The sequence below is a fragment of the Triturus cristatus genome, chromosome 4_2, assembly GCF_964204655.1.
Source record: "Triturus cristatus chromosome 4_2, aTriCri1.1, whole genome shotgun sequence".
Classification (NCBI taxonomy): Eukaryota; Metazoa; Chordata; class Amphibia; order Caudata; family Salamandridae; genus Triturus; species Triturus cristatus.
Window position 1 is genome coordinate 84,532,710 of NC_140586.1, and position 18,505 is coordinate 84,551,214.

Consider the following 18,505-nt stretch of genomic DNA (forward strand, 5'->3'; position numbering starts at 1 on the left):
CTAGAGCAGGTGTCCAAGGAGGGTTTCAGAAAAACTTACAGTCGCCAGCGAGTCTGTTACCCCATCCTGACCAGTTACCTCGTCCTGTTCTTCGTGCTCCAGGATGGCCTGCAGGAAAGCTCTTCGTTCATGGCTGGATGACTTTTGGTCAAACATTCCGGCCTGGATTACCTTCTGATCTACATTTAGTTTGTACTTAGCAGCAGCAAGAATTTTTTCTTCAACACTGTTTACAGTGCAGAGCCTAAGTACGCGCACTTCGTTCGTCTGACCAATGCGGTGGGCTCTGTCCTGTGCCTGCAAGTCCTGCAGAGAGAAGGAAAAGTAAAACTGTCTTAGAGAAATACCGATTCTTTCCAGCCGATTTTCACACACAACCACACCAGAAGTGTCAATTAACCATTCACACATTAGAAAAAGAACACACCTTTCTTGTCCCACTTCTGTGCAGATAAGTACAACCACCCATCACTGTTTAACAGCTTACAGCAAATCTGCCCCAGAACACATACACAAGGACAACTTTCAAAGATATGCTTACAACTTAAATATGTCAAATACACTTTCACACAGCTTGTTAAGAAGGACCCCTTCTTTAAGCCAGTCAGTTTCCAACACTAGACTCTGTTTAATACCACCTCACTGGTTTACAAACTCTTAAATATGTGAGGTAAGACATTTTTCAGTTTACACCATGTACCCTTCAAACTATGCTAAATACCTATTTTGAACATCTACCATACAAGTCCTCACTATATTATCTTTGTTTACTGACTGACAATCTATTTGCTTTTGAATACCTTTTCATAAATCTGTCAGAATAGGCATAGAATTGTTTAATTTCCCATAAGTTGCCCTTAACACAATCCACTGTTTCGATGCTCTTTTGCACACATCACAGAAGATCTGGCAAAGACATCTTACACTGCAGCAGTTATTCATCCACACCCAACCAGATCCACCAAATACACTCTTACTCCAGATATCTACACATTTCTACAGTGATTTTTATTAAATGATCAATCTTTTCCAAAGACTTTTCGAAACCTGTTTTGAAGAAAACACTCTTACTTCCAAAAAGTCACCAATATGTTATTTCAATAAAGGCAATACAGTGCACAAGGCACACACCAAAGGACACTGGAATGTTGGATTCTGCTGCGTTTAATAGATTAGTAATTTTCAGTTTCCTATTTCATGTCAAAGGTTAATATGAATGTTGAATATATAATTCAATGCAGTTTGACACTTCTCTGAAGACAAATGGTCTACTTCCACCTGTTGCTGCTGTAGTTAGAATCTAAACAGGTAAACATGAGACCCAGTGTGTAAATGGCACTACTAGGTCCCACACATCTAATTATATTTAAAGCAAATTAATTATATTTAAAGCAAATAGTGCTTTTTTCCCCCACAGATGGTGGCAATTTAGTTTTCGCAAAGCAGTACTTAGTTCAAGGAGTTACTCAGAATTTAGAAGAGACCACATATTTAGGACCTTAGTTTGTATGATGTCTTAAATGTGAACATGCTTTATTGCAAGCCACTATCACAATAAATAGGCACTGTACTATTATATTCCATAAATGCATTTATTGTTGTAAAGATGCCTCATGGAAAGAGCATAGAAACTCAATTTAGAGATCCAGGAGACCGAATTCAAGGCAGCGGAATCAGCAGTGATCAGCTGTAGGTTTGCTGTTCTCAAGTGTGTACCCATTGTTTTGGACCAGCTATTCATAAGACTATTTTCTAAACTATTTAGGATTCATTTGTTTCAGTATCTATGAGTGTTAAAAGAAAATAGCTAAATGATACTGCCACAAGTGCCACATAATTTGCCTATTATCACATTTGCTGTACAGTTTGCCTCTTTATGCCACGTAGGTCAGTCAGCACAGGGTATAAATTGCGGTTCCAATGCTGAACAAACATCATTCCAAACAATACATTCTCAACTTATCTTTCCCAGCACCACCAACTAAATGAAGTAACATGTTTTCTAGAGGTCTCAGGCACTCTACTCTGCCATCCACCATTCTTGTGCAACAGTCACTCCACATAAAACTCTTGTCGGGTAATTCCATAACATACATACCTGGTACATTTCAGTAGCTACCACTGCCCCTTCCAAAGAATACAACAGTGATAAACTTTCTAGCAGAACCCAAACCGCAACCATGCGTACTCTAACAAACCACTCAATGCACCACACACCATATCCTGCAAAACATTACCCTTTACAATAGGAACCTAATATCTGTCTCACCATATGCAATCTTCAGTCATATCCTAGGGCTCATGCCTACCGTTCAATACTCTGTTTATCCACTGCTAGCTCTGTGTTACAAACATATTTATCAGCTCATCTCCTGTTTACTCCATAACTCCTCACTTTCACACCCCACAAAACAGGATCCTCTCCAGACATTGCAGCCATACTACCAGCTTCCCTACTAGCTGCACATCATCTTGTGCTTGTTCGGAAAATGTAATTTTTTCTGTTAATTCCAAACCACACTCTGGAAGGAAAATGCTACTTACCCAGTATGCATCTGTTCTTGGCATATAGAGCTGTACAGTCTTATGCTTTATCATAGATCACCATCTGGTGTTGGGCCCGGATGTTTGCACTTTGTTTTTCTTCAAAGATGTCTTTGTAGTCACGAGGTAGGTGACTCCTTTCGGTGATAGTGCACATGGGTATCGACTCCATCCCCAGATAGTTTTGCCGTAGGGTGATGATGGAGTTAGAGTAGAAAGAGATGTCCATGTATATTGTATCTAAGTAAAATAATACTGCAACAGATAAAGGTACCCGGGGAGGCGGGTGGATGCATACTTAGATACAATATACATGGACATCTCTTTCTACTCTAACTCCATCAACACCCTTACGGCAAAACAATCTGGGGATGGAGTCGATGCCCAAGTGCACTATCACCGAAAGGAGAAGTCACCTACATTGTGACTACAAAGTCTTCTTCAAAGAAAAACAAAGTGCAAACATCCGGGCCCAACACCAGATGGCGATCTATGCTAAAGCATATGATCTACAACTCATATGCATCAAACAAAGGTGTTTCCAGTGAAGACCCAGACCATTAATGACCCAAACATCTTAAGGAACGAGTTCTAGACAGGTTACCCAGCTTTGCTTTCCAGGAACAATCACAAGTGTGCAAAACCAATCCCCAATAAAATCTCCTCACTATCAAAGGACTCATTATAGTGGTAGACTGCTGTGAACCTTATGAGTAAACATTTCATATATCCACTCATTCCGTTATGTTTTATCTCTGGAACATCAAGATGGCTTCCTAAAAATAAGAAAAACTCAATGGGTTTGTAACCTGGTGCGGATTCCAGTCGCTGTCAAAGATGATGACTGTATCTGCAGACTGCAGGTTAAGGCCAAGCCCCCCAGCCCGAGTGCTTAGCAGGAAGACAAAATACTCTGAGGTGGGCTCGTTGAAGGTTTTCAGCAGCAAGCCACGGTCTTCTGCTTTAGTGGTCCCTGTCAAGCAATACAAGGATTAAGGTCGGAGGCATAAAAAAGTCACTATTTCTTGAAACACAAAAATTATTTGAAAACACCGTTCTCCATCATGGACATTTTCATTATGTTCATTGCCTGTTAGAATGCTTCCTGCAAGTTGGGATCTTATCGAGTAATGGAAATGATTCAATGCAACTCTGAAAAACAAGTACACATTATACAAAACACAATGACTGGTGTATTGCTATTACTTGCAATTTATTCTCAACAGGTGTTCTGGAAGGTAAAAAAAAGAGTAGTATTTCTGCAGTCTCATGGCACGTGAATTAAACACAATTTAAGTGACATGACAATACCTAACAGCTATAGTCACAACATCACTGCATCCAACTACTGCGACTAAACTATTTTGAGCAGCTACCTCACATGCATTTGTGCTCTGTTTCCAGAATAGGAATTTAAACTTTGGACTAGTAACCACAGACTGTCTATGCAGCTAATTCATGTACTTAGCATATCAGGCTAGGCAGAGGAAGGTGCAGGACCCAGGATGGACTTGCACAGTCATGATCCAGAGCCAAGAACCACACCTTGACACCGAAAAAAAGGAATTAAAAAAAAGGGCATGCGCCATTGCATATGTACTTGGTACTCCGGTGTGTGCTCTGGGAGAACCATAAAAGTGTAGGACACCCATGCATGTGGGAACATGAACATTCTAACACAGAACCCCTAAAATGTTACTTACATTATTGTTGTCAACACCAAAACTCGTACTAAGTTCAAATGGACAAATGCATTCGGCAAACAGTGGTGAGCAAGACGAGAAGGTGTGTCTGTAATGTTTTCTGTAACTTGTTTCAAATGGACTGAAAAATAGGAGGACTTCCAACATGGAATTTTTAGGCAGAACTTTAGTTTGAAACTAACATCACTTGATGATAAATAAATAAAATAAACGCCAAATTCCCTTTCCTGGGCATTGATTCTGGTAGAGGTTGTCCATGAAAGCCAACACCAAGTAAACCCAAATCTTCCACAAACCACGCACCCATCTTTGACTGCCACAGAAACAGGTCAGCCAGCGGCTGGTGCTGGTCTACCAATGATACCCACCATCTAGTCTGAGGTATTTGAAACCGCGGAACGCAAAGTAATCTTCCATGATGGTCATAAGAGACGTCATCTGACAAAAGAGGAGGACCTTGTGGTTTGTGGAGCGTAACTTGGGTAAAATCCGGTCCAGGACTTCAAACTTCCCAGAGGCTCTGTAGAGGTCTAATCTAAATAAATAGAGGACATAGAAGACACTGTTATGCACAACACAAACAACAACACAACTGGTGACAGACAAATTCAACTAAAACCAACATGAGATCTCAATGTGCATTATAGCACTTACACTAGCTCCGGCTACAATATTGGTTTGTTTATTTCTAACCACAAACCAATGCTGACACCTCCAGTATGTGAAACACTATAAACAAATCACAAAAAATCCCAATGCATTTGTTAGCGTCCCTACACAAAAGCTGGCTCTTTATAAACTGGACCAAAAAGAGGTACACTGTGTAACGAGTCCAGGAAAACCCTATTTGGCTTACCGGGGCACAAATGATAACCCAAATGCTCTCTTTTGTGTTAGTGTGGGCGAGCAGTTAGGCATTTCAGATGGTAGTGCTAAGCATTTATTGCACACACAAAGGCAGTAAGTGAGACATACTCAAAGAAATCCGACCCCAATTTATAAAAACAACAAGTACTTTTGAATGACTTTAGATACCGAGATCATCAGAATCAGATAAGTACTTTGAGGTTACGAATGTTTACAGTTTTCAAAAGTTAACACTTAGTGCAATTTCTGGGTGCTGTAATGTTATCTTATGGGAAAAATATGTACTGCATTTGGGCACTGTAGGAAGCTGGCTTTCTATATAGTGCACCAAAATGAGGTACACTGTGCAGAGAGGCCAGGCAAACCCCAAAGGAATTATAGAGGCACAAATTACACCACAAATGCTCTCTCTTGTGGTAGTGTGGGCGAGCAGTTAGGCATATCAGAGGGTAGTGCTAAGCATTTATTGCACACACAAAGGTAGTAGGTGAAAGAAATCAGACAAAATAAAGAGTAACTTTATATAAATGTAGATACCATGATCATCTAAATAGGGTAAGTACTTTGAGTTATTAATTATTACAGTTTTCAGAAAAGGATGCTTAGTGCATTTTCTGGACCGGCAATATTATCCTATGGAGGAAAAAAATGTATTGCATTCGGCACTTGTCAGCGACTTAAAGGGTTCTTCGGACTTAAGGTGAGTATGGGGAAACGTCCAAGGCCATACCAACAGGTAACCTCGAGGGCTCTGGGGCATCCAGGTGCAGAGGTCGGACACCTCATGTGAGGGAAGCCAGATCCACATTTCAAATGCGGTAGCTTCTTTGAAGTTCCCTTGCCTTGGAATGCTAATCAGCAGGTCATCCTGTGGGAGGGGGTGTTATCACCTTCTTACCAAGCAGGCTTTGTTTCTGACCTCATGCGAACAAAGGCTCTCATTCTTGGGGTCAGACACTAGTTTCTGGTGGCAGGCTAACAGAAACCAGTCAGGCAACACACCAGGGGATCATAGGTTTTCAGGGGACACCTCTAATGAGCCATTGGTGTGCATGCATCAGTAAATCTGACACTAGCATCAGTATGGATTTATTAATATGAGATGTTTGAAACCAAACATTCCTATGGTCAGTAAAACCAATGTGTAACTGGGGAATTTAATAGCACTAGTGTCAAGCACTTGCTTTTAAAATGGCTTCCCTGATCACTTTCAATATCTAGTAATAGAACTAGATATCTCAGGGGCAAATCTGCTCTTGCAGATATGTCCTCACATGAAATATAATGTGTACTTTTGCTTTTATGATTAATTACTTTTAATCGAATAAAGCTGAATTGAATTGAAATATAATGTACCCTGCCTTAGGGTTCAAAGGCCTGCTGTAGGAGTGATTTACATATATTAGATGCAGTGACTTTGGCATGGCACACAGGGGTGCCATGTTTTCACTCATGGTTTGCACTATGTCACGCAGCTTGGAATGGCAGTGTGGGTAATTTGTGTGTGTGTCCCTTAGGGTGGCATAAGATATGCTGGAGCCCTTAGGGACCTCTTTAGTACCCCTGCCCTAGGTACCTGGAGTACCATTTACCCAGGAGTTACAGGGGAGCTAACGTCCTTAGCCAATCAGACTTTACCTTGTTTTAGGGAAGGAGCCCTGCAGTCTGGTTAACAGACCTCAATGCACTGTTAGTCGCACATCAGAATCTAGTAGGTGGGGAGCGGGGGGGGGGGGGGGGGGGGCTATAACTGAAACAAAAGCCAGGTTTCCTACAGGCACTTAACAGCGACTTACGGAACTGTTCTATGAGTATGGGGCAAGGTTCAAGACCACACCTACAGGTCACCTCAGGAGGTTCTGTGGCATCCGGGTGCAGAGGTGTGTTACGGCGTTGGGTGCCTGTAGGAAGGATTATGTTACTTACCCAGTAAGCATCCTGTTCTTGGTATGTAGAGGTGTAGATTCACATGCTTTGCATACTCCTGCCATCTAGTGTTGGTTTCCAATGTTTGCAAGTTGTTTTACTTCGAAGAAGTCTTTCCAGTCACGAGGTAAGGTGACTCTTCCTTTCAGTGACAGTGCGCATGGTCATCGACTCCATTGTTAGATTGTTTTCCCGCAAGAGGGTGAGAATGGAGTAAGCGTAGTAGAGATGTCAATGTGTATGAATGTATAAGTAAGAACTGCAACAACTATAGGTGCCCGGGGAAACGGGTTGGCGCATGTGAATCTACAGCTCTACATGCCAAGAACAGATGCTTACTGGATAAGTAACATAATCCGTACGAGGCATGTGTGCTGTAGATACACATGCTTTGCATAGACTATAAAGCAGTCTACTTCCAAAGCAGTGGCTAACCTGTTGATGTTGCAGTTGTTTGAAAAAGTGTTTTAAGCACTGCTTGGCCTACATTAGCTTGTTGGCGTGCTAACACATCTACACAATAGTGTTTGGTAAATGTGTGTGGTGTAAACCATGTAGCTGCCTTACATATGTCAGCTAGAGGGATGTTACCTAAAAAGGCCATAGTAGCCCCTATTTTGCGAGTGGAATGCGCACTAGGGGGAATAAAGTTCTTTTAGCTTTTGCATAGCATGTTTGAATGCTTTTAACAATCCATCTTGAAATTCCGGATTTAGAGATGGGCTTGCTTTTGTGAGGTATAGCAAATGCAACAAACAGTTGTTTTGTTTTGCGAAAATCTTTGGTCCTTTCTATGCAGTACAATAAGGCTCTTTTCGCATCAAGCGTGTGAAGAGCTTGTTCTGCTACAAAATCAGGTTGAGAAAAAAACCCAAGTAACTCAACTCATTGATTTATATGAAAAGCAGAAACTACTTTGGGAATAAATTTGGGGTTGGCGAGAAGAACTACCTTGTCTTTGTGGAGCTGAAAGAAGGGTTGTTCACAGATTAATGCATGTAGCTCACCAACTCTCCTCAATGAAGTGATTGCAATGAGGAAAGAAACCTTCCATGGAAGTAAACTGCAAAGGACAATTATGCAATGGTTAAAGGTGGACCCATAAGCCCTGAAAGGACAAGGTTAAAATTCCACACTGGTGCAGGGGGAATATTTTGTGGTATTACCATTTTCAAGCCTTCCATGAATGCTTTGATTACTGGAACTTTGAATAGTGATAAATGCTGTATGTTTTGCAAATACGCAGCTACTGCGGCAAGGTGCAAACGAATAGATGTATAAGCCAGTCCAATTTGCTGTAAGTGCAACAGGTAGCAGAGGTTTTGTATAGGAAGCATCTAGAGCAGGGGTACTCATAGTACGGGCCGCCAGCGGCCCGGCATCCTTTCTTGGCGGCCCGCGGACCTTGCAGACATCGTACCGGTGTTTTTTGTTTTTGTTAACAGTGTCAGCAAACAGACTCTGCTCTGTGGGGGGCCGGGCGATTCAAGCGATAGTCCGAGTGGAGCTGCTGGGGCGCTAAGAGGTGAAATACAACAAAGCCTCGTTATCATGCAAATGGTCTCTTAAAGACCTGTGAAGTACTCGGATGGGGCTGTGTGTGCGCCCTGGAAGGGAAGCTGCCTCAGCTGCCACACAAGCGGGGGGGGGGGGGGGAAGGTGACAAAGAATGACAAGAGATCAGCAGGGTGTGAGAGTCGGGTAAGGGGACAGAGGGTGACAGAGGGCAGTAGGGAGAGACAGAAACAGACAGAGACAGATAGAGATAGAGACTAACAGAGACAGAAACAGACAGACAGATAGAGACTGACAGGGACAGACAGAGACAGATAGGCAGAGACAGGGACAGACAGATAGAGGCAGAGACAGACAGAGAAGCAAAGAGACAGACTGAGAGGGAGAGGGAGGCGAGAGAGAGAGAGAGAGGAGACGGGGAGAGAGAGGGAGACGGGGAGAGAGAGGGAGACGGGAGAGGGAGGGAGACGGGGAGAGGGAGGGAGACGGGGAGAGGGAGGGAGACGGGGAGAGGGAGGGAGACGGGGAGAGGGAGGGAGACGGGGAGAGGGAGGGAGACGGGGAGAGGGAGGGAGACGGGGAGAGGGAGGGAGACGGGGAGAGGGAGGGAGACGGGGAGAGGGAGGGAGACGGGGGAGAGGGAGGGAGACGGGGAGAGGGAGGGAGACGGGGAGAGGGAGGGAGACGGGGAGAGGGAGGGAGACGGGGAGAGGGAGAGAGACGGGGAGAGGGAGGGAGACAGGGAGTGGGAGGGAGACAGGGAGTGGGAGGGAGACAGGGAGTGGGAGGGAGACAGGGAGTGGGAGGGAGACAGGGAGTGGGAGGGAGACAGGGAGTGGGAGGGAGACAGGGAGTGGGAGGGAGACAGGGGAGTGGGAGGGAGACAGGGAGTGGGAGGGAGACAGGGAGTGGGAGGGAGACAGGGAGACAGGGAGTGGGAGGGAGACGGGGAGTGGGAGGGAGACGGGAGTGGGAGGGAGACGGGGAGTGGGAGGGAGACGGGGAGTGGGAGGGAGACGGGGAGTGGGAGGGAGACGGGGAGTGGGAGGGAGACGGGGAGTGGGAGGGAGACGGGGAGTGGGAGGGAGCGGGGAGTGGGAGGGAGACGGGAGTGGGAGGGAGACGGGAGTGGGAGGGAGACGGGGAGTGGGAGGGAGACGGGGAGTGGGAGGGAGACGGGGAGTGGGAGGGAGACGGGGAGTGGGAGGGAGACGGGGAGTGGGAGGGAGACGGGGAGTGGGAGGGAGACGGGGAGTGGGAGGGAGACGGGGAGTGGGAGGGAGACGGGGAGTGGGAGGGAGACGGGGAGTGGGAGGGAGACGGGGAGTGGGAGGGAGACGGGGAGTGGGAGGGAGACGGGGAGTGGGAGGGAGACGGGGAGTGGGAGGGAGACGGGGAGTGGGAGGGAGACGGGGAGTGGGAGGGAGACGGGAGTGGGAGGGAGACGGAGAAGGAAGGAGACGGAGAGGGAGGGAGACGGAGAGGGAGGGAGACTGGGAGGGGAGGGAGACGGAAAGGGAGGTGGAGAGGGGGAGGGAGGGAGACAGACGGTGAGGGAGGAGAGAGGGAGGGAGAGAGAGAGGGAGGGAGAGAGAGAGGGAGGGAGAGAGGGAGGGAGAGAGGGAGGGGGGAGACAGAGAGGGGGAGACAGAGAGGGGGAGACAGAGAGGGGGAGACAGAGAGGGGGAGACAGAGAGGGGGAGACAGAGAGGGGGAGACAGAGAGGGGGAGACAGAGAGGGGAGACAGAGAGGGGGAGACAGAGAGGGGGAGACAGAGAGGGGAGACAGAGAGGGGGAGACAGAGAGGGGAGACAGAGAGGGGGAGACAGAGAGGGGGAGACAGAGAGGGGAGACAGAGAGGGGGAGACAGAGGAGGGAGGGAGACGGAGGAGGGAGGGAGACGGAGGAGGGAGGGAGACGGAGGAGGGAGGGAGACGGAGGAGGGAGGGAGACGGAGGAGGGAGGGAGACGGAGGAGGGAGGGAGACGGAGGAGGGAGGAGACGGAGGAGGGAGGGAGACGGAGGAGGGAGGGAGACGGAGGAGGGAGGAGACGGAGGAGGGAGGGAGGAGGGAGGGAGGGAGACGGAGGAGGGAGGGAGGGAGACGGAGGAGGGAGGGAGGGAGAGGGAGAGAGAGATATGTGTATGCCGGGTCCGGTGGCTCAGTGGATGAAGGCGTCCGCTGCAGGGACCTGTGTTCCACCTCATGGTCACTGGTTTTTTTTTGTTGCTCTAGCCCCGCCCCCTCCCCCAATGACCCCGCCCCCAAGGTGTGGCCCTCGGCCACAAACCACACTGTAAATTTGGCCCCCAAGAGAAAGTTTGTGAGTACCCCTGATATAGAGGATTGATTTTGTTATTCCAATAGACGAAGAATCTTTTCCACTTTGCTGTATAACAAGCTCTAGAAGTAGGCTTTCTTGCTCCCTTTAGAATAGTCATACAGTCTGGTGGTAGATTTAATTAACCAAACTATGACTTCAGAAGCCAGATCACTAAGTTTAGTTCTCTAGGATTTGGATGCCTGATTTCTCCATGGTTCTGAGTGAAAAGTCTGGAGGTGAGATGCAGCTTTTGATGTGGAACTACTAACAGCTCCATGGTTGACTGGCCCATGTGGGAGCTACCAGAATCAGTGTGAGAGGTGTTTGTCTGAGCTTCCAAACAAGACTCAGACTGTGTGGGAGAGGCGGAAAAGAGTAGGCAAATATCCCTGACAAATTCATCCATAGGGCATTGCCTTTTGAGAGTGGGTGTGGGAACCTGGAGCCGAAGTGTTGGCATTTTGAGTTGTCGATTGTGGCAAACATGTCTACTTGTGGGAATCCCCATTGTTGGAAGTATGAAGGAGAACTTGGGGGTGAAATTCCCACTCGTGAATTTGCTGCCTCTTTCTGCTGAAGAGGTCGGCAATCTGATTGTCTACCCCTGGAAGGTGTTCTGCCAGAAGATAAATCCTGTGATGGATTGCCAGATTCCAAATGGATTGAGGAAGTCGTGACAGTTGGAGAGTGTCTCCCCCCCCCCCCCTGCTGTCATGTTGTCTGTGCGGACTAAGACAACTTTGCCAATGAGGTGAGTTTGAAAAGCTTTGAGCGCTTGAAACACTGCAAAAAACTCTAGATAGTTAATGTGGAGACTTTTGTGTTTGTCGTTTGTGAGAAAGTGCCATCTTTCTTACATGGTATGCCCCCACTTATTGCTGAATGTACTTTGACTGAGTGTGCCCTGGACTCCTGCCAATCAGGTGCCCAGGGTCTATGTTCCTTCCCTAAACACACAAAACCCAAATTGGCAAACCCTGGCCACATGTCAGCCCCTGGTAAATGGTACCCTAGGTGACCAGGGTAAGCCTCTAAGGGCTGCAGCACTCATTGTGCCACCCTTAGAGGCCCCTACACACACACACACACTGCCCTTGCAGGCTGGGTATCTGGGTGCAAGACAAAACAAAAAGAGTCAACATGGCACACATCCCTGTGTGCCATGCCCATCACCTACACTGCCATGGCATATATCAGCCACCCCTCTAGCTGGGTGCCCTATGCCAATGGTGTGGGCACAGGAGCAGGAGCCCTGTGCCCCTACAGTACCCAGGTCCATTCCTGGGCACTGTAAGTGCAGTGCTGCAATTTAAGAGTACATGGTGCTGAGAGTTCGTCAAACACGAACTCCACAGCACCATAATGGCAACACTGAAGACTGAAGTTTGGTATCAAACTTCTCAGCACATTAAACCCACACTGATGCCAGTGTGGGATTTAATGTACCAAGCACCCCAGAGGGCATCTTAGAGATGCCCCCTAAACCTAAACTACAATCCACGTCTGGTCTGAGGCTGCCTAGGCTGCCACACAGCAGACATCTTGCTGGACTCCTGGGTAGGAGAGCCCCTGCTCTCCTGGGCCTGCAACAATTCACATCCTGGGCGAGGTGCTAAATCTCCTCCCCCAGGCTGGGCAGGGGGAAGCTTCAAAGGCATGCCGCCTCTGTGATCTTCCCCAGGCCACTGCAACCCCCAACTCTGGCGGGAAGCTTGGCCGGAAACCCCAAATAAGGACAGGGGATGTGCCAGCCTGCCAACCCCACCCCTCAGGTGGGGGAGGCAAGGTGAATCAATTCTCTGGGCTCTGCCATCTTGAAGATGGGAAGCCTTACCCTATCAGGACTAGGCTACTGCCCCCCTCCCACAGGAGAGAGGCAGGATAGGGGGTGTACCCACCCCAGGACAGCGACCCATTGGTCCCTGCCCTTCACCTACCTGTAACGCCCCTAAATCTAGTATTTACGGGCACCCTGAACCTTCCTTCCCCAGATTCCAGATTCCAAAATCCGAAGAAGAGCTAGAAGAAAGAAGACCTGCCCTGCAGCTGCTAAGAAGAGGAAGACACAAACTGCTTTGGCCCCAGCCCTACCGGCCTGTCGACCCTCGAACCTGCTCCTGCTCCAACCCGGCATCTCTTGTGGCCAGCAACCTTACAAACCCAAGAGGACCTGGCTACCTTTTGACTCTAAGCCCCTGGGACTCCCATGAGTAGAGGCTGTACTCAAAATCTACTTCTAATCCCTGGCAGCAGCCCGGAACCGCGGACCCAGCACACTCTGCACCAGCCAAGCCTGGCCTGTGCCGGAGTGAACAAAGCCCACGAGGACGACCCCACGGTGACTGTGACCCCGAGTCCGGCACCCAAGGACCTCCCTCGACACTCCTGAAGAAGCCTGCAGCCTCAGATCAAGGTGCCCCCCCAACCGCGATCAACAGAGGGTAAGATTTCCCGACACCAAAAGGCACCCCTGCACCCGGCGCCCCGCTGTGCCCAATCCCGGGGTTTCTACCTATCCTCCAACTACCCAACTTACCTCTCGAAGTGGTGGTGGCACCTGAAGAATCCTCGTCCCCGAGCTTGCAGTATTTTTCTAAACCGGATATTTCCCATTGAAATCAATTGAGCACTCGAAGGCTCAAAAGCACCCTGCACCCAGCCGCCCAAGTGGCCCTGGCAGTGCAACCTCTACACCTATCTACTTCCCCACTTGCCCTGAGTAAGTGACCAGGAGCCCAGCTCCCACAGACGCGTGGCCTGCCAGTCAGCAGCCACCAACCAACCTCTCATAAGATAACATTGGGCCTAACTCTCTCTGCACCCGGTCGCCTTTGTGCCGCTGGGGGTGAACTAACTGTACCTACCTGACCCTGGGAAACCCCTGAGTCTATGCCCAGAACCTCAACTCTGCCAGTCGAGTACTTACCTTTAAACCGATAACTCAATTTTCTCCATAGGGTAACATTGACTTGCTTTTTCTGAAATTTCTTCTAAGTGTGGACTTTTCAAAACTTAAAATATTCACCAAAAATCAGCCGAGTAACGAAAACGAAAATACTCACCTGCTCTTAGGTGAGCTCCCAGTGCTGGATCTTGGTGCCCAGCACTGACTCTGAAAACTACTTACATCTGTACTTACCAGTAACACAATTTTCTTCCATAGGAAATCATTGACTGTTTTCTGTGAAATTTCTTCTCAGTGTCAATTTCTGCAATCTTTAAATATTCTTTAAAAATCGTATAATATCTGAAAACGTAATTACTTACCTGTTTTGGATAAAGGTCCCAGTACTGAGTCTAGGCACACAGTACTGGATTACAAAAGTAACGAGAACATACTATACCTGCAACTTGAGTTTTCTGCCATAGGGAATCATTGACTGTTTTCTATGAAATATTTTCTAAGTGTCAACTCTTAAAATAGCAAAATATTGTCTAAAAATCATCACAGTAATTAAGTCGACTTTTATCACTTGATTCCAAGTACTGACCCAGGACTGAATCTAGGATCCAGTCCTGGAATTCCAAAAGTAATCCTAAAAGTAATCTGTTGCAAATAACTTGAAACTTCCATTGAACTCAATGCATTATTGTGTTTAAAATAGTGTTGCCTATTGCAACCACTTGTAACTGTTTACAAACGTCAATTGCATATTGCAAAAGTATTTATATAAAGCATCTCATTCTGAGAAAGTATATTTTAATTCCAATTACTGGTTCTAAAATAAAACAAGCATATATATTTTATATATAAACCATTGGCCTAGAGTTCAGTTATTGAGTGTGTGAGACCATTTGCTGACTGAGTGTGTACAACAAATGCTTTACACTGTCCTCTGATACTGCCTTACTGCTCGACCAAGCTACCACTTTAGAGAGTAAGGTTATATCTAACTTTAGCCTCTGCCAAACCTCTGGGGACTGTGGACACTGTACCTATTTGGGAACAGTATATACAGAGCCACAGTCTTACACTAACCAACCCCCAACATCCCAAAATACCTCTCGAATTGGTGGTCGCACCCAGACGACCTTCTTTCCCTTGCCTGCAGTGCCTTTGCAAACCGGAGGTTTCCCATTGCAAACAACGGGCGCCAGACGTCGAAACAGCACTCTGCACCCGGCCGCCCTAGTGCCACTGAGGGTGCACCTTTGGTGCTACTTTGTTTCCCTATTTGTCCTGGGCTAAAGTCTAGGAGCTTTGCTCCCACAACCAAGTGGCCTGCTCGCCAGCAGCCACCAATCAGAGGCCCCCTATCCCCCATTCGATAACACTGGGCCTCAGCACTCTGCAACCGGCCAACCTAGTGCCGCTGAGGGTGTTACAAGAGTGCATCTCTGACATTGGGGGACCCCTGAGTCTACCCCTAGAACCTCAACTCCCACTACCGAATACTCACCCTAAAACCGATAACACTATTTTCCTCCGTAGGATAACATTGACTGTCTTTCTTGGAAAAGTGTTGAATTGTGGAGTTTGAAAACCTTAAGTAATTCTTTAAAAATGTACTAACTAACAAAAACGATTTTACTTACCTGTTTACAGGAAATGTCCCAGTGTAGTATCCAGGTATACTGCACTGTGTAAGAAAAGTAATCTCAATAGTAACTTACCCGTAATCTTACTGAAAATCCTATACAAAGTATATGTACTGTATCTACAAAGCATTGCATTTCTCAGAAACAATACTGTAAGTCAAAACAAAGTGCATTTACAATTGCAATCCAAACTGTGTTACAAACTGTATATTTACTGCAAAGTACTTATCACTTACCTGTGCCAAGCTTGCTTGGTTCTAGGAAATAAAATAACTAAAATAATATTTTTATAAAAAAACAATTTGTCTGAACTTCAGCCTTTAAGTGTGTGAATTCATTTGCTGACAGTATGTACAACAAATGCTTAACACTGTCCTCTGATAAAGCCTTACTGCTCGACCACAGTATCACAAATAGAGAGTAAGGTGCTATCTAACTTTACCTCTGCCTACCTTTGGGGGTCCACTGTACTCTGTGCACCCTATGCCCCACTTTGGTATAGTATATACAGTCAGCTTCCTACAGCCTTGGGTCGCATGTCAAAGGCGGAAGAGGCCTCTGAAGCCTCCTGCCTTGATATGCTGATATACCAGCCTTCCAAGAGGAGGAGGAGGAGGTGATAACATCTCTCTCCAGAGCAGGCGTTGGTTCTGTCCTCTGAGAGCAAGGTTCTCACCTCCTAGGGGGTCAGAAACTCATCTGTGGTGGCAGGCTGGACTGGACCAGTCAGTCAGTACACTAGAAGGCTAGTAGGATTCAGGGGATACCTCTAGATTACCCTCTGGATGCATGTATTAATAAATCCATCACTGGACTCAGTGTGGGCTCATTAATATGAGGTGTTAGATACCAAACACCACCGGTCACAGTGAAGCCATTATGTAGCTGGGAAACTCATTTTGACCAGTGCCCATTACATACTTTAAGATGGCTTCTCTGTTCACTTGTACTGTTAGTAATTGAACAGGCCAGTAAAGGGGCATATCTGATCAAGCAGATATGGCCTCACATGTAATTTAATGCACCCTGCCTTATGGCTGTAAGGCCTGCAGTAGGGGTGACTTACACATTTTACATGCAGTGTTAGGGGACATGGCACACAAGTGTGTGTCATGTTTTCACTTTTTTAGAGCACCTTGTCACGCAGCCTGCAGTGGCAGTCTGCATGAGTTTGGTACTGGGTCCCTTCGAGTGGCACAAGATATGCTGCAGCTCTTAGGGACCCTGTTTCGTACCTTTGCCCTAGATACCAGAGGCACCACTTACTAGGAACTTGCAGAGGTACTAAACGCCTGGTCACTTGGGGATCAATTGACAGGTTGTATTATTTTGAGGAAAGAACAATGGCACTGGGGGACCTTGTTAGCTGGGACCAAGTGCACTTCAGTCAAAGTTACACCAACTACCAGGAAAAAAGGTGGGTGGACTACTGCAACAAAAACCCTACACAGACTTATGTAGAAGTCAAAATGAAAATTACAAACACATTTTAACCAGTTAGTATTTCAAACCATTTCAAAAGTATTGCAAGGACGGTGTGAAACCGGACGATAACCTAGAGAGTGGTACACAAAAATACTTGATTGTGAGTCCTTGTTTTACAGATACACACTTGGCACATATGCTCAGCATACAAAAGCATAAATATCCAGGTCTGGCAAGGCAAATTTTTATGAGAAACACAAACTATGTAAATGGGTTCAATTTAGATGCATAGTTTCTACATTTGGTATAGTGAAATTCTGGGATGAATTTTGCCTTCCTGGATATCTCTGCTCTACACTCACACACAGCAGAAAAGGCAGCACATTTTTACTGCGCTATGTAGCTACTACTGTGAAACCATACAGATGCCTGTTTCTAAAATAATCAAGGTATGGTTTAACTTTCACAGACAAACCTGTTATGCCAAAAAACACTTACCCCTGAACGATCCCCCCAGTAAAGCCCAGGTGCTCGGAGAATGATTCCTAGAACAGACAAAATGGTTAAAAGTATCCATAATGGATTAGGACTCAGTGTTGCAGAGCAAGAAATGTTCAACTTAAGTCTCAATAAAAACAAAGCTGAAAGTATGTGGCCAAAGCTGGATTTATATAAAGCCTTTATTAAGCATAAGTTGATATGAAGAATTTATTGGTCTTCAGAAAATATAGCACAGCTCAGGCAATTCAAATATGGCTAGTCTAGTAGGTCTCACCTTTAAATTGCACTACCTGCCCATTTGGCTTTGCCAATGCTTTTTTTTTAAAAAATACTATCCCACATTATGTTGTTGACTACTTATTTTCACATCACTACTGTGAATGCAAGGGTGTGTTATCATTCCTAAAATTATTAAAACTTAAAAAAATAATATTTTCTACACTGGCATAAGTAGCAAATGCGGAACAGCATTGGCAAAAACAAAAAGATGTTGTGTATATGTGCGTGTGTTATCAAAGCTTTCCTAATGCGGCTGGTTGTTTGTGGGTTTTTTTCATATTTATTTTACCATTCCAAGATGGTGGACACAAAATTTGAAGCTTTTCATTAAAAAAATATATATAAATGCCTGAGAGAGCATCGAAGTGAAAGGAGCAGTCCAGTAGCAAAATGTCAGTCAATGAGAATTACATTTTTAAAAGACAGAAAAAACTGCAATAGGTAGAGCAGAAACGAGTAAGAAGGACAGAACACAGAGGGTAGGGTTGGGGGTGTTGGATTTCAAGTCACTACTGACAAGTGGCAGGGGAGTGTGATTTAGGGCTTGAAAAGTAAAATAAGAGGCAGGGAGGGGGTCGAGGAAGCAGGAGATGAGGTGAATGCAGGTGACAGCAAAATGGACAGCATAGGGGCGAGGTTTGACAAGAGAAACAGCACACTAAAGAAAGAACAGGAAAACATGTGCTCCCATGAATGCCATTTGAAAAAGTAACAAGCATTTGCAATGCAATAGGTCTCGCAGTTACGCAAGTTTGAGCTATTGGCATTGTAAATGGCTATGCCTTTTATTTTGGTATTGGTTTTTAAAACAAATAAAAGACTGTCATTTATAATGGCAAAAGCTTAAACTCGCGTAAATGTGAGACCTATTGCATTGCAAA

At 46.0% G+C, this 18,505-nt stretch overlaps 1 protein-coding gene across 5 annotated transcripts in view; it reads right to left on the bottom strand.

The window, feature by feature from the left end:
- SMARCA4 (SWI/SNF related BAF chromatin remodeling complex subunit ATPase 4) overlaps nt 1–18,505 on the bottom strand; it is a 533,682-nt gene that overhangs the window by 271,570 nt on the left and 243,607 nt on the right. For 3 of the 5 annotated variants that reach the window (XM_085600652.1, XM_085600651.1, XM_085600655.1), the window contains exons 23-26: nt 17,343–17,389; nt 4,616–4,782; nt 3,354–3,517; nt 40–306 (exon numbers count right to left, since the gene is read on the bottom strand). In XM_085600652.1, the coding sequence (XP_085456778.1) occupies nt 40–306; nt 3,354–3,517; nt 4,616–4,782; nt 17,343–17,389 (645 nt within the window). The remainder of the gene's footprint in view (nt 1–39; nt 307–3,353; nt 3,518–4,615; nt 4,783–17,342; nt 17,390–18,505) is intronic. The other 2 variants (XM_085600653.1, XM_085600654.1) reach the window with 1 other exon arrangement.